The sequence below is a fragment of the Lonchura striata genome, chromosome 14 (genome assembly GCF_050655825.1).
Source record: "Lonchura striata isolate lonStrDom1 chromosome 14, ASM5065582v1, whole genome shotgun sequence".
NCBI lineage: Eukaryota > Metazoa > Chordata > Aves > Passeriformes > Estrildidae > Lonchura > Lonchura striata.
Genome location: NC_140716.1, coordinates 7,130,548 through 7,152,110, shown reverse-complemented (window position 1 = coordinate 7,152,110; position 21,563 = coordinate 7,130,548). Strand labels below are relative to the sequence as shown.

The window sequence follows — 21,563 nt, the reverse complement described above, 5'->3', positions numbered from 1 at the left end:
TTTTCTCTTGCTATCAGATTCCAGCATTTAGACCAACATTTTGTGCAACAAAGTTAAACAAAACTAAGCCTGAAGAACATTTAATTACTAAAGTATGTTCTACATAATTTTTAATAAACTCATGAGATACAAGAAAGCTTAATACACACCTGGTCCAGGGGCCCTACAGACATTTTACGGATATTATTTGAAACATGATCCCAGGCAGATCCTTGAGGGTAGCTGGGTGTGATTCCCTGCCGGTACCAGAGATTGCCTGTGAAACAAAGAGTGGGGTTACAGCCCAGCATGGCTGTTTGTCTGAAGTGCTGTAAACAACATAAATCAGGAATTCATTCTTTCTGTGTTCCAGGGAAATGCAGTTTTGGCTGATGTGTTACATAGATGGACAAAATGAAGTTCCCACTTTGGAATTTATATTTCTGTAGTTATTGCTTATAAAAGATAGCAAATGCTCTGTTTTGTAAAACTTCTTGGGGAAAAATGTTCATATAAGGAACTATGCACTAGAAAACAAAAGCAAATGAGATTAAGGTCTCTGAATCTGGTGTTAAAGGCTTGTTTCTTGTACAAAAGGTGCTTCATGATTTATCTGTTTTGGAGCAGGATTCCAGACAAAACCCAGCCATGCAATTCTCTGACATTCATCTGTGTCTTCCCCCCACAGAGCACAGATGCTGGATTGTTGTTACCCAGGGCACTATCAGATATAACAACCAAGACTTCAGAAGCAGTACTTAAGTGCACTGCTACTCCAGATCCTTCAGAATAAAATACTACTCCCTTTGGAGAACCAGTGTTCATCTGTCCAGTTCTAATTTAACATCTCCTTGTTAAATCAGTCTGGTATAGACTTCTGTACTTTTTGTAGCACTGACTAATAGTTTTTTAAATCTTTACCGTTTTTATCCAAGACAAATACAGATGTTCGTCCTACTGAGACTTGCTTTAACTTCTGTTTTTGAGGTGAAGGGATATGGTACCAACAGTCACCTAAAGGACATAAATCTTGAGTTAAGCATTGAAAAAATAGAATTAGGCATGGAAATGTCTGCAGATCAAATACACTGCTGTGCAGGAAGGCTGTGAAGGCAGCCTTCATATATTTTTAAGAGATTTTTTTTTTACAAATGAACACTTTAAATTACACAAGTGAATAGCAAAATAACTGCTATAATTATTGTATTATTTGTGTGCACTGTTTTGCACAGCCATGGGAAAAGCTTTGAAAAACAGATTGGACTTTTTCAGACATGGCAGTGGATTAGAGCAAAGGATAAAGTACAAGTTCTTACCTGCAGGTTTGTTTGGAGACACTGAACCCCGGTAGAAGGCAGAACCATCTCTAGCAATAGCCCACACTTGGTAAAATGCTCCAATGGAGATGGAAATGAAGGGCTGATCTGTTCCCACATGCAGCCAGGATGTTCCCTAACAAATCATGGGAGATGAATTGTGAAGCAGTGCTTAAAACCTCCAGGACAAAATATTTTTGATTACTACCAAATGAGAAAAAAACAACATAGTGAAAAAGATTCTGGAGAATAAATCTTACATAACTTTACAACTGAACAGAAACAAGGTTGCTGATCCTTAAAGATATTTGGATATACAACTCTTTGTAAATAATTAAGCTGGACAATGAAGGGCCTTTTAAGCATATACGTGTCTCTGAACAGCTGGACTAGAGCCTTCATTTTAATTCTTCACAAAAATCAACTGATATGGGAGTTCAGGTTCCAGACACAGTATTCCAGTTCTCACTGCTGCACTGCTTTACAGATCAGGAAGGAAAAAAAGTTCTTAAATATTTTTCAATTTCTGGTAGTTTTTCTCCAAATTCTACTGAAGTATTTTCTTAGGTTTTTTTCCTGGTTTTTTATCCTAATGGTATCAAGGCACTAGATTGGGACCATGCTTCAATGAGTCCATTCCTCAGCAATTCCTTTAAGTGGGATACACCTGTTACCAACCGTTTCAAAAAACAAACAATAAAAGAAGAACCAAGCTGCCAGTGCAGAAAGTGGAAGCAAAACACTTCATGAGAAGATGGCCAGCAGCTGGGAGAGGCTCCTGCAGGTGATGTGGCACAAGCTCAGGTAGATTATGCAAGAGAAGCACTATTATAAGGAACGTGGGCAGCAAACTGTGCTACAGCTGATGGACAGGGACTTGCAAATCTGGGACACAAAGGGATGAAAAATAACAAGGTGCTTTGAGAGAGGGCCCTGTGTGATTGCACGTACTTGCATATTACATTAAATACATCAATAAGCAGTAAAAGTGAACAGGGAGCCTTACAGCTGGATTTTGCTGTGTCACTCCAAGCCTGCAGAGCACGTCTCCTTTGTCACTGATTGCCCACAGTGCTACTGCTTCTTCATCATCTGCATCTGAACTGGGAATTATGGAGATGTCCCACAAGGTAACAGGAGGCACTTCCAGCCATGGCCCGTTGGTGACTATCTTACATTTTCTGAAGCAGAAAAGACCCAAACCTGTCAGAAGTATATACTCTGTATAACTGAATTGGTTTCCCAGTCTATTGTTGACTTCTAGTCCCAAAGTCTTTTCATTAGGTAGTGCTTTTCATTAAGTATTAGTATTTTTAATTTGAAAGAGGTTTTTAACAATCAATCATGTTTTGCATCAGTTTTGAAATTTGAACTAATACTGATTGCCCAAAGCTTCTGTTGTTTGTTTGCTTTTTTTTTTAAGTTACTTTATAAAATCAAGACCACCCAAGAAGTCTGCAACTGGTGCTACACTGCTCCATTGCTCTCTCAGACTCACTGGGCAGCAGCAGGATAATAAATTGCAGAGAGAACTCCACAATTGCAGATAGAGTTATTCCTTTAACTCTTGGTTAAAGGAATAACTTTACAATTATTTTTTGGTTGGTCTGTTAAAAAGGTTATGTAGCATCTTGAGGTAGGCAGAGGTAAAGCAGCTCTAAATGACAGATTTGATAAATCATGCTGGGTCTTTGTGTACTTTTTATATGGAAATTGCACCAAAGTAGTGCTGTTGATTAGGGAAATTATGTTAAGACTCTATCATTACCACAATAATTTTGTGTATGAAGAATGTCCTAAAAACCATAAGGACATTTCTTTGTTTACCAGTTCTGAAAAATTAGATCCAACCCTGAGTGGTTCCCTATTTGTTTTCAGTTTTTTCAATGTTCAATTGGTAGTTAAAACTAGAGGAAGTATTTAGGCTAGAGGGTATTTCTCAAGTTGCTTCTTTTATTTCAAGTCACCATTTTGATTTACTGTGTTTGTTTTGCTGCATATCATAAAATAACACTTTTGATGCTTCAGAAGGTTACTTCAAAGTTTTTTGTACAAGGGACAAAATACTTTGTAGCATCAATACTAAACCCAGCAGTGTGCAAGTTCACAGCAATTAATTAGCACAGCTATTAGATGCTCTAGTACAGAAAGCACAGAAAAGCTGGAAAAACAGGGAGTGCACAGATTTCCCCAGCTTACAGAACATAGTGGCAGTCTGCTGTTCTCTGAGCTCCACCTGGACATTTCCTCTGACTGAAATGGGGTTGGACTATCTGTGGCCCAACACTCAGTATGTGGAATTCATAAGTTTAAACGAATAATATAAAAGACCTATTACCAGCAGTTACAAGTGACCTATACCCAGTGTCTACTATTCCTTAATGGTTAACCACAAGGAAAATCAGATATAGAGAAGAACTGCCTGACTATATCTACAGATTTCACAAAATCCAAATGGTAACTACCCACAGAGACTTACAATTAGAGACATAATGCTGAAGGTCATCAGTTTCTCTGCTAGGTTATTTATTTCAGGTTTCTTTACTTTTTCTTTTGTTGACAAGACTCTTTACTTCATAACTAAAGTAGATTTAGTGGGCAATTTGTATTCAAGTTCAAAATTTATTTATATTGAGGTTCCTCACCTTGCCCAGCGCCTCCGTCGGACAAAGTCTTTCATTGTCTTGTGCCCATGGTAGGACCTGCCAAAAGAGAGTTAAACAATGTGCATGAGGATGTCAGAGCATCTCCAGTGTCAGTGCCAGCCTGAGAGCACTGCCTCCATCTGCCCACCAGGCACAGCTGCTGGTTTTAAAGTTCTTCAAGTGACAGTTTGCCAAGTTCACCTTGCTGCCCTCCCTCCCTGCAAACATCAGCATGCCCACAAAAAAGGAGGAAATGAGGCAGTGTAGTGCCCTTGTCAAAGGGCAGTTAATGTGCAAACCAGAAATGAGAAGGAGTGAGGACTGGAGTCTGGGATTTGGTGGGAGAGGAGTTTCCTTACGCTGGGAAGTCAGCTGCATACTGCCAGCCCTCCCGGTCCGTGCCGCCCGCCGGGCTGAAGTCGATGTACCAATCTGAGACCTGTGGGCAAAGGGGACACTGGGAGTAACAATCAACACCAAATGTATCATGGACACCTCTTCCTCTATTTACCTCCACCTTTTGGAAAGCAGTAACTTGCTAGAAACCTTCTAATACTTGAAATACATACAGAGGTTCCCAAATCTTTTTAATTCAGTGGAAATTGATCTAAGTCACATTACACAAAACACCCCACTCAGTGCTTAACATTCTTTTGACTATGGAAGATTATTGCTAGCTATTAATGGGAAAAACAAGGTTAAATGTTACAACAAATCCCAGAAGAAAATATGGGCCCCTTGAACTCAAGTCTTGTATCCTACTTGCTAAGCCTGGACTTCTTTGTAAAAAAATTTGTAAGACAAAACTTACCCAAGACCACTGTGGTGAAGGAGGCTTGGTGTTGGTCTTTGTACATTCCTGCAGGCCAGAGGCATCACTCCACATGTATCTGTCTGTGGGCAGACCTCTGTGGTGGTGGAACAGTACACAAGGAATGCAAGGTCATTTACAACAAGGAGTTCAAAAGGCGAGAGAAGAAAAGCCTTTTTGTAGCACTTCCTGCTTTCACACACAAAACACTGCCATCATTAATCTCTGTATTTAGAAATATCATGTGAGTGATGAGCACAGTGGGAAAGAATCTGTACAATTGCTTCCAGTTATAGCAAACTGGAGGACCATGTAAATGTTTCTCTGTAGAGTGATATTCCTCACTACCACTTAAAACTGGTATGTGAATGCCATATAAATGGATATGTATTTTTCTGTATTTTTGATCAAACATACTATTCAAAGACCCAGTGTATTTAGCACAGTATGTATAGGAATATACAGATCCTAATAACTTTTCTGTCTGGCCTTAATAGTGAAACATATTGCAAGGAGGCACACTTTGTGCAATCACAAAGCACAAATCTGTAACATTTTGCCATAATGACATTTTGACATTTTTGATAATTACAAATTAGAAAATTGAGAAACACTGCTCCTTCCATCACAGGTAAACTATGAATGTTGGAAGAGACTAAGGTAGAGTAAGTGTAATAACTCCTCCAAGCTAGAACAAAGCCCTTGTTTCATTTGACAGTAGTAGTGTTAAAGCAAATAAATGCAATAAATAGAGTAAATAACCTGCTGCTGTATCCAGTGACAGGGTTCCACCGTTGGTTCTCATAGATGTAAACACATTTCACATCTGACTGTGTGTAAATGTTATCAGCACTACTGGCCAGTCCTGTGAGGAATAAACAATGTGCATTAGAGTAAAGCTAAAGCTCAAAGACATTACATTTAAAATTCCATCAGCCACTGATGATTGCATTTCTCCCTGCCCAGCTGTACCTTGGATGAAGCCACCTCCATATGCCCCGGTGTAAAGCCAGGCTGTGTGGTCGTGGCCGATGCCCCACACCACGCCCCGGCTGTTGCTCTCTATCAGCCGCAGGTGGCCGCCCACCTGCCGCCAGAACCTGCCAGGAAAGGACATTGTACTCAACATCCTTCAGGGATGTGTGCTTTCCCCACCAACAACCCGATAGTCTTCAGCACAGGCAACCTTCTCTGCTCACTTGTCCAACCACTGTGCAATCTCTAAGTGAAAGCAGCTGCCAGTTGAAAGCACTTCCCTCTGAACAGCTCCCAAAAAGCAGATGGTTTTGTTCTGCTTGAGGAGTTTGCAGTACCATATTGCCACAGTTGTCATAAAAACTGTCGGGAAACTACTCCTGGACTGCAGTGCCTATGGAGTTTCAATTTCATGACTCAGATAAAACTGAAAGCTCAAATTATATTCCAATTACAGCAATTAGATTTACTTTCAGTTTAGGCTATCTCTTATGTCATTAGAGATGCAATTTAAAAAATGGGATCTCAGTGAGAAAGGCTTTTGAAATCACTGGGATATGTCCAGCATCTAAGAATTAAAATATGATTTGGTGAATTCCTTCGTGTGCAATCATGAGTAGGAAGGCAGCCATTAACCCTGTCAGTGAGACACATCTGCAGTGTACTACACACTCCAAGAGCCCATCAAAGCCACTGAAATGACAGGATATTCTTTGCTGGATGGCATCCCATGCAGGAAGAGCAGCTTCAGAAGCTTCTTACATTTGATCACATGGCATCTGCTGGGGTCCGGCCTCCAGCTCAGGACTTGGCTCACTAACAAAGATGTCTCCTTTACAAGTAACTGACCAAATGGCATGGTGAGAGGGAGGGCCTTGAATCCGTCTGCTTTCACAGCAAGACATGTTCAGCAAAGACAGCTACAAAACAAGAAGCAAAAAAAGCTTCCTTTTACAGTGAGAACAAAAATTCCCATAGAGATGATCAGTACTGTAAAACAAAATTTTACCTCTGCATGTTCTTGCAAGTCAGCAAAATTAATTTGTAGCTTTTTCTCAAAAGGCACTAGAATTCAGTGGTTCTGAAATTATTATACAACCACTGGAACTGCTGTGGTTTTCAGGAGCTGATCAGGATGAAGCATCTCTCAGGTCTGCCCCTGCTCCTGTGTATCTATGCCTGTCTGCCTGTACAAAAGACTCTCTGCAGCAATAAAAATAGAGAATAGTGCTTCTACTAATGCAGAAGAACACAGTAACTTAATTCAACTCCTAACTCATTCCTACCCTGATCTATATCCAGAGATAGGAAGAGAATGTAAAGCAACATTGGTGTTGCTGTGGATAACTGCAGCACTAGAAAGCAAGCAGACTTCAGAGGAGATAACAAGCCTCAGGTGCCTCTAAGTAAGTTTTGCCAGATGGTTTAAATACCTAAACTTAAAAAGCAGATGAGTAGCTTCAAGAGTTTAAATGTAATGCTGACATTTCAGAGACTGGCTTCTATGTTCAATTGCAGAAACTGCCAGCTTGAAGTGAGACATGCCCAGAATTACCCAGTCATGCATTTCTTGCTCTGTTGCGGCTGCCAGGCGGATTGGCCATCGCTGCTTTGTCCTCTCAGGTGTGTACAGTGCAAAGGAATGCTTGGCTTCATTCAGCACTTCAACTATAATGGTCACTTCATTCAGGAACACGTGGATGTACTAAGACAAAAGAAAAAAAGCCTATGACTAAGGCAGACCTTCCACAGAGCCAGCATTTTTGCACTTCAGGTCTACAAACAAGGCATTCCTGCCAAGGACAGCAAAGAATCAATTCTTGGCACAGAGGGAATGGGACTCCACTTCCAGTCTCACCCTATCTCTGATTCCTGTTGCCTGCAGGCATTAACCCTACTTGGCAAGACCCTGTCCAGCCAAGCTGGGCTCTTCACAATCAAGAACACTTTGAATTTCCAAAAGAATTCCTAATTAGTGCAGAACTGATGGTTTAAGCATTGTGAGTGGTTTGTGATTGGGTATTTCTGACACGGCATTAACATAGCTCAGAAAAGCCAAACCTCAGAACAGTAGGTGCCATAATTTGCCTCCTTTAAAGAATCTGTTTCCCATTCAGAGGCTTCCCTTTGCCAAAAACAGCTCTCCCAGGGGTCTGCAGCTAAACACACCTTCTTCTCCTCGTGGTACATATAATAGATGAACAGGATGCTGTCACGCATCCCATCACTCCCAGTGAACTGCTCCAGTGCAACTCGAACATCCATCCACTTATGAGGCTTCCAGTTCCTCCACCACTGCAAGGCTCCAGTTTTAACCCAAACTGACTGCAAGGCAAACACAAAAGGAATAACGAAACTGCATTACTCTTTTTCTTTCTCCCAAATGCTGTTTTTGTGCTCACAGGCTGTGTCTGTTGCAGGTTAGTCTGTATCACACCTCATCATACATTTATACACCTGTATCACACATTCCCACACAGAGCGTACCAGAGTATGAAAACTCATAGAAGTGGATAAAAAGATACTGAAGTAGCACGTGTACAACAGTAGTAATATTTTTACCCTGCAAGAATGCAGTAGCACACAGTTAGTAACTGGCTTTTGTTATAACACAACCTCTCTTTGGAATTAAAAGGTTTTTGACATAATTTTTTAAAACTGGATTAAACCCCTGGACTCAAAGTGTTTTTAATCAAATAATTCTAGATGTCATTTGGCAATGAGCAATGAGGGGACCAACAATATGAATGAATCTGAAAAGAGCCAGAGTCATAACAAAGGGAACATCAAACAAAACTGCTGCTATTTACGTGCTGCCATTGACGTTTGCATCATTTATTTACGCAAGTTAAATTAGTCCTGATGACCACAGAGAGGGAAGCTCCCCTCCTTGAGTCACTGTTTCAATTCAGATGTCTCATCTTGTGGTGCAATAATTCACACAATATCCTGCTGTTGCAACGATTTCTCTGAGGATTTGAAGTCTCACAGTACCCAAATAATGCTGACCAATGCTTTGTTTCTTCCTAAATAAAACTCTCTGATAATGCTTTTAGATGAATAGTGCTGCTCTATGTTTAACAAGTCCTTAATGTCCCACAGGGAGCTCAAACATTAATAATCCAGGGAAGTTGTCATAGGCAGAAATAGGGGCAAGAATATGAAGCTGACAGTAAGCTCAAATCAGTATGTCAGAAATGTATTATTGATTCCCAGATGTGTTTAGAAGATAAGAGATAAATGTCCTCACTGCTTACCTGCTCAATAGCCTGCTCATAGTGCCTGAAATTCTCCAGTTCCCGCTTTGTCCTTTCACTGAGCTGCTGAAAAATCTGCTTCCTCCATGCTGCTGTCTGTGCAGGAGTGATGGACAGGGACAGGGACTGCACAGACGATGACAAACCTGGGACACAACCAAACCCAATAAACTCCAGTGAGCTCTGAGCACCATTCTGTGAAAGGTAAAACACGGCGCTCCTTTGAACAAACACCTGACTGGATCAACCCAGTCTAACACCATTTTTATAATGATTATAGTTTGCAAACAATGTATTACAGCCAAAATTGTAAATGATGCATAGAAATAGAATCACTAGATGATTATATAGAAGCTTTTAAAGCCATAACCTTGTAAAAATGAGAAGTTTGTCACTGAACTGCAAGATAATTAGATAATATATTGCATCCCAAGTTAGACTGTTAAATACTGGAATGCCACAGATCATAGTTTATTTTACCTATTTCAGTAGGAATGGCAGAGTGAGGCAGTTACTGCCAGCATCTGCACCTCCCAAGAGAGCCCTTTTCACTCCTTCCTGTTACTGCTCAGTGATATTATGTGTTTTGCCTGAAGCTGCAGTTTCAGTACAATTAAAAATGAGATGTAGATCCAGCACAGATTACTTTAATAAAAAATTGTTACAGGAACTTAAGAGAAAATATCACTTCTACATTTATTTATCTCAAGCCCAAAGTGCTGTACAGCAAAATACTGCAGCCCTATGCTCAGACATGAACCTATTAACAAACTGCAGTAAGAGAAAGTTGGTTAGCACAAGTTTTGCACCATGGCTTTGCTCAAAAAAACAAACCAACATTTTTCTCAAAGAGCACATTAAGCTGTGACTGGAACTGGGGTGTGCTGTGGTGACTGGCCAGTACCTGATGGAGCAGTGAACCACTTCAGTGGGCTGTGCAGATCTACCAGACAGCCTCCCCCAGACACCCAGGCCCACAGTGGGTGCTCGTCGGCTCCGTACTGGTCTTCAGCTCCCACCGAGAACGCACCCAGGGAAGAGAGGCTGGATGTGTCTGCAAAGCTGCTGACAGACAGCACTGGGTGCTTCTGAGCCTCCTTCAAGTCAATGTTTATCCACTGCAGTTCTGCAGAAGGATTTGGGTTTCCAGGAGGTTTATTCATTTCAAGGTTATCTTTGTCATTACTAGCTGAAGCAGCAGTGGCTTCTCCTTGCTCAGAGTGCAGAGGATCCACAGGCAGCCGTGCAGATGCTTCAGCCTGGCAGGCTGGGCCATCCCCAGCGGCTGCAGCTCCCAGCAGGGCAGTGCTGGCAGGGCTCGTGGGCAGCTCTGTATCAGAGGAAGGATCTGCATCACCCTGAATGACCGCGCTTGTTTGGTTCTGAATATCATCAGTAAAGAAACAGCCAGCACTGAAGGACAAATAGATAATTAATTATCATCCAAAGCATTGTAAATCAGCACAGGCCTTAGATCGCAGACACACAGAAACTGACTTAGTGTTGCACCGCAGGAGAGAAACAGCAGACTTCCCTTTTAAATGTCAAATTCTATCATCAGAGGAATGGGTCCAACACAAACCTGGCAAACTGGTCTAGTAAATCTGAAACATAGGAAGGAATTTTATTGATCTTTTCAAACAATTCATGGTGTTGGCTGCCTACAACTCTCAGGAAAACACATCCCATTCTCTGAATACGAAATAACAAGTAGGATTTTTTAAAGCCCATTTTTAGCTTTATGATTTGTCTTTGCCAAAGGGAACTTCTCAGCACACACTCTGGCTCAAACAAGTCAGATCCATTGGCATGTGTGGTACAGCCCAGAGGCCAGCAGGCAGGGGAAGCAACTGATTTAACCTCCCTAGGAAAAGAAACGTACAGTGACACTCAGGAAGAGTAATTCCTAAGTGGAGTTGACACTCCTTCATGGTATTTCATAAACAACAACATCTCTTATTAGAGACTAGTTCCAGATAGTAATAGCAAAGCCCAGAGGAACATGCTTTACTGCAGGCATGCAGTGAATTCCAATATGGGAGCTTCAGATTCTTCTCTGAGTCCAACAACTATTGCTTATTGTAATTTTAACAGTAAAAATGCAATTGCCTTTTGGCATACATAATGATTAGAGATGTCTTCCCCACTCCTCCTTGTCTGTACCCCTTGAATGTAAAGAAATATCTCCTAGCATTGAAACCCTTGTTAGGACAAAGTCTTGAGCAGGTATTTCATGAAGTACCTGAGCAGACTTGTTGAGCTCCCAGTCTGAGATCTGTCACTCTCTCTGCCAGACACAATTGCCTTCCATGTCTTCCCACTGAGCTCACTTGGTGTGACACCTTGACGAAAATAAATCGCTCTGTCATCGCAGCCAATTCCCCAGACCTGGAGAGGAAAGGGCTTGGTGAAGGAAGTGGCTTGGAATGCAGTAGGTTTTAGATACGAAAAAGGTGCAGTGGTGCAGAATTGAGCACAGAAAACTGCTGGACACAGCATTTTCCTTTTGTGTTCTTCCTTAATGCTGACATTGTAGATGCAGAACAAAATTCTGTACCAGAACCAGTCTGCAACTCCCTGTGCCATACAAGACAGGTGCTGGCTGTCACCTTCAGGTGCAGAATTGCAGAATTCAGCCACTTTCCCTCCCAGAGTTTAAGGCCAGGGCCCCTTTGTCCAGCCAGCCCTGCTGAGAGCCCTCACCATGTATGAACAGCTCCTGCACTAGAAGGAACACACTCCTTAGAGGTAACATTCCCCTTTAGAGAGGAATGTAAATACCCTCTCAGCTGCTCCCCAGCTCTCTTACCTGGTTGTTTAAGCCCACAGTTACCATCATCATTTCTCCAACCATTTCAATCCAACTTGTCCCACAAGGATTATGTGAGTTCACTCCTCTTCTAAACCACACCTACAACAACAAAAAGTCTAAATTTTTCTCCTTCTGCTCTAGCAGAAATTTAATTTCTTTAGTGGATTAGTCTTAATCTCTAACACTGACTTGCCACATTGTCTTAATAAGTCAATTACTTCCTTGATTCTTTATCAGATAAAGATAAAACAATTCACTCAATAGTACCCACATTGTGTGTCCACCTGCAGCCAGAAAAGCCAAAAAAGGAGACTTTTTTGTAAGATTTTCTGTGACAGAGTTAGTTTTTATGCTCCTGGAAAAATACTTTCTATTACTATCACCACATAGGCTATTTTTGATCACTCTGAATGGGCTTCTAAATGGTTTTCTTACATTCAAACCCTAGAAGCAGGGCTGCCAGAAGGGACTGTCAGGGGGATGTCTTTAGCATCACAGCTCTTTAAATTGTCTCCCCTTAGATTTGACTTTACCAATCTGAAAGTGTCTGTGGGCTGGGCACCTGGAAGAAGTTCTCTCTGTATGTAGCATATATCCATACAGTCATAGTAGCAAGCAGCTCCCTTAGAAGCTGTTGGTCGAATCCCATAACATCAGGATGCTTGACTGCCCTGTGGCAGATCTGAAGGAAAATGCACCAGCTTATCTCCATTTTTTACAGTGGATTTATGTGGCAGATGGAGCAGGCTGGGCACAGCCTGTTACCAGGGCTCAGCTGACAAGCAGTGACTCACTACAGCAGAGGAACTCAAGAGAACTGCTGCACAAGCAGAGTGTTCAGGCCTGGCTTTGAATTCAGTGTGAAGGAGCAGGGAGTGGGACTCCATGATCTTTATGGGTCCCTTCCAATTTAAAACATTTCATCATTCTAAGTTAAAACTCCAGTAAGAAAGTAATCACACATCTATATAAGAGATATCCCACCTAATTAAATACCAAAGCCCCCACTTAAGACTGACGAAGAGGGCAGTTGCAGTAGGGGAAAAAAAAAAATAGCATCACGCAGGACAGTGTAGATGAGAATACTCCCCCTGCTGCTTTTGATGTAAAATTCAGTCCTTGTGGAAACAGGAGTTACTTCAATTTTGATGCTTAATATCTCTTAGCAGAGGCTCCTCATCCAATCCCCACCAACATCCCCATCCACCTGCCAAATCTGTCTGACTTGGGTTTAGAAAATTCCTTCCAAAAGAAAAGCAAAAATCCTTCTTTAAATCAACTCAACTATCAGAAACCACAAAGCATTCCTGTAACAGCAAGGGGAACTAGAATTCCCCAATCCATGGGGATACAGAGTTCAAATCACCAATGCTTCCTATGCAAGATACACCCCTGTTTGAGAGCAGCACACAGGGAAAAGGAAAAAAAAAAGCAAAATCAGAATGTGAGCCCTCTTACTTTTCTATCCTTTGTAACACACCACACCACATCAACACCCACGGAGACGTGCATGATCCCATTTTCAGAGCTTGGAGACTCCACAATACTCCAGGAAATTCCTGCAAAGACAGAACCCAGAAGGTACTGTAGATTTGTTTCTTACTCAACACTATACAAATCAAAGGGATTTCCAACCAGATTTAACAAACTTTACCTTGAGGGTTATTCCTATCAATTCCTTCTCTCACAATAGCTTGCCCTTCCCAGAGAGTTGCCCAAAGAAGATCATAGGGTCCACAGCTGATCTGTACAACTTCACCAGGAGTGGTGACTAAGGACCACGTGGAACCTTCTGGATTGTGATGGCAGACATTTTCTCTGTACCATACCTAGGCAAGTTTAAAAAAACAAAAACAAATGAAATAAGGAAGAAATATCACTACAACAATGAAACCATTGAGACAGGAGTAAAGACAAACTGGAAAGAACAGCTCTCCTTTAACAAGAGGATTGTTTTATGTAGTGTATGGCACTCTGACCTTTAAAGCTACTTCTTTTAATGTTGATTATGCAGTTGAAACTATTTCCTTATGTACTAAGGGAGGAGGCTGTTCTACAGAGCAGCTTTTATCATGGAACTACATCTGGACTGGGTACAGTAACCTATTGCTACAAGTTCTGTGTATATTTCAACATTTAAAGCACTTCACTGTATTTCAGGGCATGTTATATAAACCCAAGAGTGAACAAATACAAAACACAAAAATGTTACTGTTAGCTGAGAGCCTGGCCTCACTTTCACTGAACAGAGCTTGTCACAATAGTGGGGAAAAATTCCATTCTCTGTGCAGCCTTTGATGACATTCAGCCATTTGCTAGTCTTGGACTGCAATTTTCTGTAGATCACAGTCAAAACAGGAAGGTCAAACATAGAAAGCATCCTGTGGCAGTCATACAAATGCTCCACAGCATGCCTGCTGAGTGCTAACTCTTCATTTTTAGGAATACTTTATTTCTCCAGGGACTTTCACTTGGGAAATAAAAGCATTTTACAATGGCAGTCAAGTAAGCCTGTAGACTGGGATGCTTGTCATGTATTACTAGAAAGCATAAGGAATAGGCAGTTTTATTTTAAACATGTAACCAAGATTGCTTGCCTCTCCAGGCAGTGCCAAATGTGACTGAAAGCTCAGGTTACCTGTTAAAAGTATTACATTCTGAGACCACAAGATACAAACTGTCTAGACACAAAGGAATATTAGATACATACTGTAAGGATGAAGGAAGAAAAGCAAAAATCAAATCAAAAGGACTGAGCAAAAGAGGAGACCCCATGGGAGGCCAAAAACCAACAACAACAGAGAAAGATGTATAGTTTTCAACAGAAAATAAAAGGAAAACATTTCAGAGCTGGATGTCACATTGCCAGGTCAGGAGGTGATCACTTTCCAATCAGTAAGTCATTGAAAACCATTTTGTAAAACTTGAATCATCCCTGTCTCTCCACCCCAAAGGCACAGCAAAATGCTTCACCAGAACCTTTGTCAGGTTTTAAGGCTCCTTCTCCTGGTTCCCAGCACCACAGTCAGCATTCTGAGCATTTTTCAAGATATAATATACTGCCACTCAGCCCCAGTTTTAAGATTCACCTGTTCATAGAGGTTAAAGGCTTCCATAAAACAACAACGCTAGAAGTACTAAGCCTTTCCATTTAGAACACAAGTTGTTACATAATGGAGTCCCAAAGCAGCTTTTCATCTCTGCCAGATGCACAAGCAGTGTATTTCCTTACCAGTATAAGACAATAACAACCCTGCCTTGCTATACAAGTATTTAGCTCCTTTCAACTAGTAATTTTTATTAGGAAACTTAGGGAACACACACATACCCTTCCTTGCAAAGAGACTGCCCACACTGACAGGCGGCCGAGAGGCTCGTCCGTGATCTCCCATCCTCCAATGGAGATGTCATTGAAAGGGTCTGGCAGCTGGTCTGGTTCATCCTGGGACACAATCTGGAGCAAAGGGAAGGAAGGTTGAGGAGAGGAGACACTGCAAACAGGTGAACTGGCTGGTGGCATAACCTGTGTCTTGCAGATTGGTTATGTATCACTTCCTAGAGTGGCTGAACATGGAGATTCTCCCTCTCATTCTCATATTCTCTGCATAGAGAGGGATTCATTCCCTCTCTCTATGCAGAGAGGGGAAATGCTGCCAAGGCAGCATGGGGAAGTCTGTGTTTTGCACCTTAACTAAAGCAAGTTTTTACTCACAGAACAGTGAGTAAAAACAAAATTGGAAAGCTGAAAGATCACAAATTACAAATTTTGAATGTTCTTAGAATGAAACAATTATTAAAGAACAGTTATTCACACAGATAAAGGAAATAGCTTGTGAATTATGCAATGCAGGTATCACCTTGAATGAGAGTGCTTTGTCACAAAACCAAAGCAAGTTAAAAAGCTGATCTGACATTTGCAAAGGACCTGAGCATCCATCTCTAATTCCATCACCATAAGATTTGGCACCTTATTACCACAGGTTTCTATGAAAAATCCCAGCTTTTCATTTATGCTTACAAGAATAGCAAGTTGGAAGTGAAGGAATCCGAGTCCAGCCTACAGACAAGTCATAAAAAATTAACTTCCCTGCACTTCTAATTGATTATTTCAGACAATCAGTTTATTTAATATTTAAAAGAGATCCAGAACCTTGGCCCAAACGTCCCGTGATTTGTATCTCCTGTATCTGATCCATCTCCTTCGTCTGACACAGGAATTCCACCTCTTATCCTTTGTGTAGGTGCTGGGGAAGTCTATGGCGTAAGTCCAGCCCTGCAAACAGAGGTTGTCTTGTATGAAAAACAGGATAAAGGGAAAGCTTGAAGTTGTAACTCAGAACAATTCTGCACAAGAGTCACAACACAAGTCACTCTGTGTGTCTCTAGAGCCCTGATGAACAGATCAGCTAATTCCATGAATGATTTATGAATCATGCCCAAATTCCTCTGGGTGATATACACAGAACAAACAAGACACAGTAAAACATTTTACTTTCTTCATAGTAAAGACCTTAAATAACAATGGCATTCAGTTGCCAGGATTTTGTGGCCTGATCAAAAGAAAAAAGCTTCTATAGAAGCTCCTATAGACTTCAAAAGCCTTCAAACAAGATCCTTCTTTCTTTTGTATTAGAGTTGAACTATTTCACAGAAAGAAGTATCTATGGCAAGTTGTATTTTTACAGACTTTTTTACACTTCTATAACAGAGTAAGGATTCCCAGAATAGATCTCTTTTTGGTATTGTTCACCTACCCCTTTCTCTGTTGGTTCCCCTCCAATATTTTCATCCACATACCAGTCAGACTCCCACTCCCAGTGTGGTGAAGGCAGTGTGAAACTATCAAGCTGCTGGTGTTTTAGCCCGCTCACATCGCTCCACTGCCAGCGGTCACTGGGCAGTAATTTCTCACAAAAGCCACCAACTGGATTCCAGCGCTGCCAGAAATAATAAATATTCTGGTTTAGATCACATTATTTCATTGCACATCTACAGGGAATCATGACACTTTTCTTATTTTCTGCAGTAGAAGAGGAATAAATTCCTGGGGTGAATGAGAAAGTGTTCACTCCATGAGCCCCTCCCTGACACAGCCTTGGAGTGGAGGAAGCTTTTTTAAGCATCAAAGAAGGGCTGACTGCAGAGCTTGTCCCAACCAAGTCATCTTCAGCTACAGAAATAGGATCATCTGATGCTCTATTTTACCAGGCACTGGGCTTTTTTCTTTGATGATGTATGGCACCATGACACTGCAGCATTAGGGTAATGCTGAATGGATGGCCTTGGTATCTCTAATCTACTCCCAGAGAAAGATGATTCAGATCTTGTCTGCACTAGAAAAGCAGCACTGCCTCTGCCTGGAACTGTGTCAGGAGAACTGTATCAGCAAATCTCCCCTGGATCTTACATTACATTTTTCCCTAATCTGCGTTGAATCAGTTACAGAACTGATAACACAAGGATTTTCACCAATACTGTCATTTTTTTCCCCCCACACTCCTATGTATTATAGGAAATACTGTCAAAATCTGTCCTGTCATACTGTCTTACATTTTAGGGCATGTGGATCTTTCACCACTCAGTCTATTATTTTTACAAAAAGTATTATTTGCTGTTACTAGAAATCTGGCTAAATTGCCTTGCTCATTATCTGCAAACTACTTCAGTTTAATTTCATAGTTGCTAGCTCTTGTAGAGTATTTCTTTTTGTGCTTTCTAGTACTCTGTTTTTCACTTTTCATTACCTAGAACAAACAAAATAAAAGTTTTAAGTAGCAAATAAAATTTTAAATTTTTCATTTTTAAAGAACATGTTTACACAATAAAAGGAACATACTTAAATGGTTGAAAAGTTGTATCAATATGAAATAATGTATGAAATTAATTTGTTGTACTTTTGTCCATGCAAGTAAGTTAATGTCTCTTCCCAATTTATATTATTGCCCATTAGAAATCAGAGAAATGTGCTCAAGGAAATCCATCAATTTTCTCTCCCAATTTACTTTTGGTTAACTTATAACAAAATTTGATAAATTTCCTTTAAAATTACTGTTTTAAAGACATTATTTTGAAGTGCATCAGATAGAAAGGATCACCTTAACACTTCTATGCAAAAAAAGTTGGAGACATTGTACTTCAATGGAATGTTATGCCTTTATCAGAGGAGTCTTTGGAACACTAAGAAGTATCATTGTCTAAAGAATAATATATTTCTGATAATATATTATAAGAATATATTATAATATATAATATATTTCTGATCTTTGTTGCCTGGAAGTCACATGGGACATTTTCTTAAGAGGATTGTGTATTTGTCACTAAGGAAAGGAGAAATGCAAACCACTCAGTGAAAAGGGTGAATGCTCCAGTCTGAAATGGCTCACACATAACAGACTGGAATTCACACTGGCATCGATTTTGCCAGGAGCAGGGAACTGTAACTCCTTTGGGAATTTAAATGCTACAAGAATAACCTGGTATTTGGCACATATATGTAGTCTTCAGAAACTTCTGATAAAAAATGAAAACAAAACTGATCAATCCTCCTGTGAGAAAAACACAGTGAGACAGCTGATGTAGGATGTGCTGTCAGTCCAAGCAGTGGCTGTGTGAGAGGTACTGTACCTGTCATACCTGGTTCTCATAGGTTTCCTCCTGGTATCTGATGGGAACATCTCCTGAGAACACGTAGGTGTACACTTGATGGTCACAGGCTATTCCCCAGCAGCACTGTTTGACAGCAGAGACCCGCTTGAATTCCAGCTGTGTGTCCTTACAGAGCTCCCAGTACTGGCCAACAGTAGAAAGAGTGTAAACCCTCCCAAAAATGTCAACAGCCCACAAAAGGGAACTGGGCATGGCCATATCTGAAAGGCAAAACCAAGGTTATTACTGGAAATGATGGGTACAAAAATGGATCTTGAATCTACTGCAGATCAGTCATGCTCTGAGCCATGATCAGTCAAATTAAATTAAAGATGTAAGGGATGCTTTTTTTTAAAAGAGCCTGTGGAAAGCTGGCAGCCAGATCTCTTTGTCAGAACTGTGCAGCCAACACCTCTCAGATGTCCCTGAAAAGCCATAAGAAAGACCTTTCTACCAGACCTTTCTACTGTGCATCCTACAAGAGCTCAGAAATAAACAGGACAGCTCTGGCAGGCTGGGTGCAGACATCAGTTCTGAACTGGGATGAAGCAGCACAGACCATTTCATAGCAGGCAGCTCCACTCTCAGGATCTGCTACTGCTGGTGGTGCTACACACCCTGCTCATCTCAGCTCCACCAAGCCCTGACATCCCTGATCCCTCCTTCTCAGCCTCCTCTCCGTGTATCAACACCTGCACAGGTACAAAGGCAAGGCTGTGAAAGGGAGCTTCTCCAAAAGCACACATCTGGTTTAAAACCATGGACATACTGCCTGCTTCTGTGAGGAAACCTCTTTCAGAGCACTCTGGATCAGATCCAACTTCAGGATCTTTATATGCAGGTGTGATGAATTTAAGTACACACAGAGCATGGTTTGGCAGCAGTTTGGCAGCTGGTTGAGCTCCATTCTGGTCTCTCACATAATAACCTGTCATTTTCTGAGCACTGCAGCCCTGCCCTTCTCAGAGGGGTGAGGCAGGTGCACATCTGTCCTTTCAGAAGTCAAGAAAGGCCAGTGTATTTCTGTCACTTGACTTCTCTCTGCCATCAAAACAGACAAATTTTCGTAGTTCTGTATGTTTGACAGTCAGAATTGCTAATGAATGGTTTGAACTTTGGCTTCAGCTCCTTTAACTATGCAGTAGGGAACTGAGAGAGTAAAGGTAGAAAAGTGGACTCAGATTGTAGTCAGTGTGGAACACTGCTTCTTTGCTGTCAAATGGCAACTCTGCTTTTAATACAAGGGCTTAAGGAGAGCTGCCTGCCTGCTTTCTGATAAAAGAGGGATTGACTTGCACTCTGTATGTGAATGGCAGTGGTGAAACTGTGGAGAATCTCACACAGCTGGGTCAGTGTCAAACAACAGCACGGAAAATTCCCCTGGGAACCCAGGGAGAATATATCAGAATATATCTTTACTTCATAGAATTGCTGCTGTTAAGTACCTAAAAACCTGGATCCAACAGGTGAAGAACAGATAACAGTGATAAGAAAACACATAGCAGCAGAGAATGAGTGATACCAGGGGAAGGTTGTGAGCATAATTCTATTAGTTGTAGCATAACTAAGATGAATCCTCTGATTTTCACCACTTTTCCCTCTGTGTTGCTGGGACTTTGAAGGCATGAATCTTTGTCTCCTATTGGATTAGCCATTTATCTTCTTTATATCCTCCTATAATGGAGTACAGAAGGACATAACATGGAATAATAGAACAAAGTGAAGAGGAGGTGAAAAATAGTGTGTGTATTACTGGGAAAATAAAGGCTGTGAAAATAACCCTTCAATATTGGCACTCAAAATTCCCCAAAGCAGTATTTATAACAGAAGAAAATATTATGCACTTCTTAAGTAACCAGAATATCAGAGAGTCTGGATTGAAGGAAGCATTATAGATAATGCAACAATGACAGCTACCTAGCCAGATAACAAAACAAAAGTGATGCTTGGGTCTCTTAAAGATGGGCAAAGATATAAATGAAGCCCTGTACCTGGAACGACAGTTCAGGTAAGCAGAAAAGTACTGGGAACAGTTTGGGAAAGGGGAAGAAAATTCCAAAGATTATGAAGTTAAGAAAAACATAGATGGGACAATTAAAATAATGCAGGATAATGCAACTGGTTTAAAATACTCAAGGAAGCCAAGACAAGAGAGAGTTTCTACACATTCTTGCATCTGAATTTTTGAGACAGTGATTGGGGCATCATGGGAAAATCCCAAATTAATTTGGAATTATAAACTTAAAGACTTCACTTTAGGCCCCTTTGCATGGGCTGTGCTGCAGAAGATGAAGACAGATATTCCCCAGTTTTGAAGGATGCTCAGTGCTGGTGGCTTATGCTTTTCAGTGAAGGCAGAAGTTGTCAAGTATTCTCAGGGGCCTAGAAAAAACCTGGTCTGCTGAATTATTCCTCACCCTGCAGCTCAGCCAGGTAATTTCGGATAAAACTAAAATTATTAAATGAAGAAAACATATTGGTAATTAAAATTTCCAGCGGTCTGGCATATCACTGATTGCTACAGAATTCAAGAAAAATATCCCAACTCTTTGCACATATTAAAAGCCACGATGTTCCTCGGGAGAACAGGGCCCTGTCCCCGAGCTCAGGATGTGAACCACCCCAGGACTCGACGTATTCCAGGGCACACCGCGCACCCGTTTCTCGCCGGTGTCACCGGCCGAGCGGGGACTCCTCCGGTGCCCCGGTCCAGCCGCGGGGACCCGGGAGCGCCGCAGGGACGCGGCAGAGCGCGCACCGCGCCCGGCCCGGCCCGGGATCGGCTTAGGAGCCGCGCGGAGCCGATCCCCGGCCTTGGGCGGCCCCGGCCCCGCTCCCCGGGGCGGCCCCGGCCCCGCTCCCCGCGGGGCTGCCGGCAGCTCCCCACGGCTCCGCCGCTGCTCCCGGCGGCGCTGGCGCCGCTGGGAAGGGCGGCAGGCCCCGACCTCCACCCGCCCTGCCCGGCCCGGCCCGGCCCGGGCTCGCCCCTCACCTGCCTCCCGCCGGCCGGCGCCGCTCCCGGCGGAAGGAGCCGCCGCGGCCCGGCCCCGGCAGGGCGGCCCCGCGGAGCCGCGGCCGGCGGGGAGCGCCGCGCCCACCGCGGCCCCGAGCGCCGCCGCCATT

At 42.0% G+C, this 21,563-nt stretch overlaps 1 protein-coding gene across 4 annotated transcripts in view; it reads right to left on the bottom strand.

Moving 5' to 3' along the window:
• The window catches only part of TECPR1 (tectonin beta-propeller repeat containing 1), a 24,662-nt gene extending 3,099 nt beyond the window's left edge, over positions 1 to 21,563 (bottom strand). The window contains exons 1-24 of one of the 4 annotated variants that reach the window (XM_085591715.1): positions 21,433 to 21,523; positions 19,963 to 20,889; positions 18,429 to 18,661; positions 16,550 to 16,732; positions 15,946 to 16,068; positions 15,124 to 15,249; positions 13,450 to 13,624; positions 13,254 to 13,354; positions 11,793 to 11,894; positions 11,226 to 11,371; positions 9,888 to 10,396; positions 8,984 to 9,129; positions 7,896 to 8,051; positions 7,282 to 7,431; positions 6,489 to 6,646; positions 5,724 to 5,851; positions 5,514 to 5,616; positions 4,752 to 4,848; positions 4,300 to 4,379; positions 3,941 to 3,997; positions 2,302 to 2,476; positions 1,296 to 1,431; positions 901 to 993; positions 150 to 256 (exon numbers count right to left, since the gene is read on the bottom strand). In XM_085591715.1, coding sequence (XP_085447841.1) covers positions 150 to 256; positions 901 to 993; positions 1,296 to 1,431; positions 2,302 to 2,476; positions 3,941 to 3,997; positions 4,300 to 4,379; positions 4,752 to 4,848; positions 5,514 to 5,616; positions 5,724 to 5,851; positions 6,489 to 6,646; positions 7,282 to 7,431; positions 7,896 to 8,051; positions 8,984 to 9,129; positions 9,888 to 10,396; positions 11,226 to 11,371; positions 11,793 to 11,894; positions 13,254 to 13,354; positions 13,450 to 13,624; positions 15,124 to 15,249; positions 15,946 to 16,068; positions 16,550 to 16,732; positions 18,429 to 18,661; positions 19,963 to 20,095 — 3,417 coding nt within the window. In that variant the 5' untranslated portion in view covers positions 20,096 to 20,889; positions 21,433 to 21,523. Of the gene's footprint in view, positions 1 to 149; positions 257 to 900; positions 994 to 1,295; positions 1,432 to 2,301; positions 2,477 to 3,940; positions 3,998 to 4,299; positions 4,380 to 4,751; positions 4,849 to 5,513; positions 5,617 to 5,723; positions 5,852 to 6,488; positions 6,647 to 7,281; positions 7,432 to 7,895; positions 8,052 to 8,983; positions 9,130 to 9,887; positions 10,397 to 11,225; positions 11,372 to 11,792; positions 11,895 to 13,253; positions 13,355 to 13,449; positions 13,625 to 15,123; positions 15,250 to 15,945; positions 16,069 to 16,549; positions 16,733 to 18,428; positions 18,662 to 19,962; positions 21,232 to 21,432 lie in introns of those variants that run through there. The other 3 variants (XM_085591716.1, XM_021539746.4, XR_014958407.1) reach the window with 3 other exon arrangements.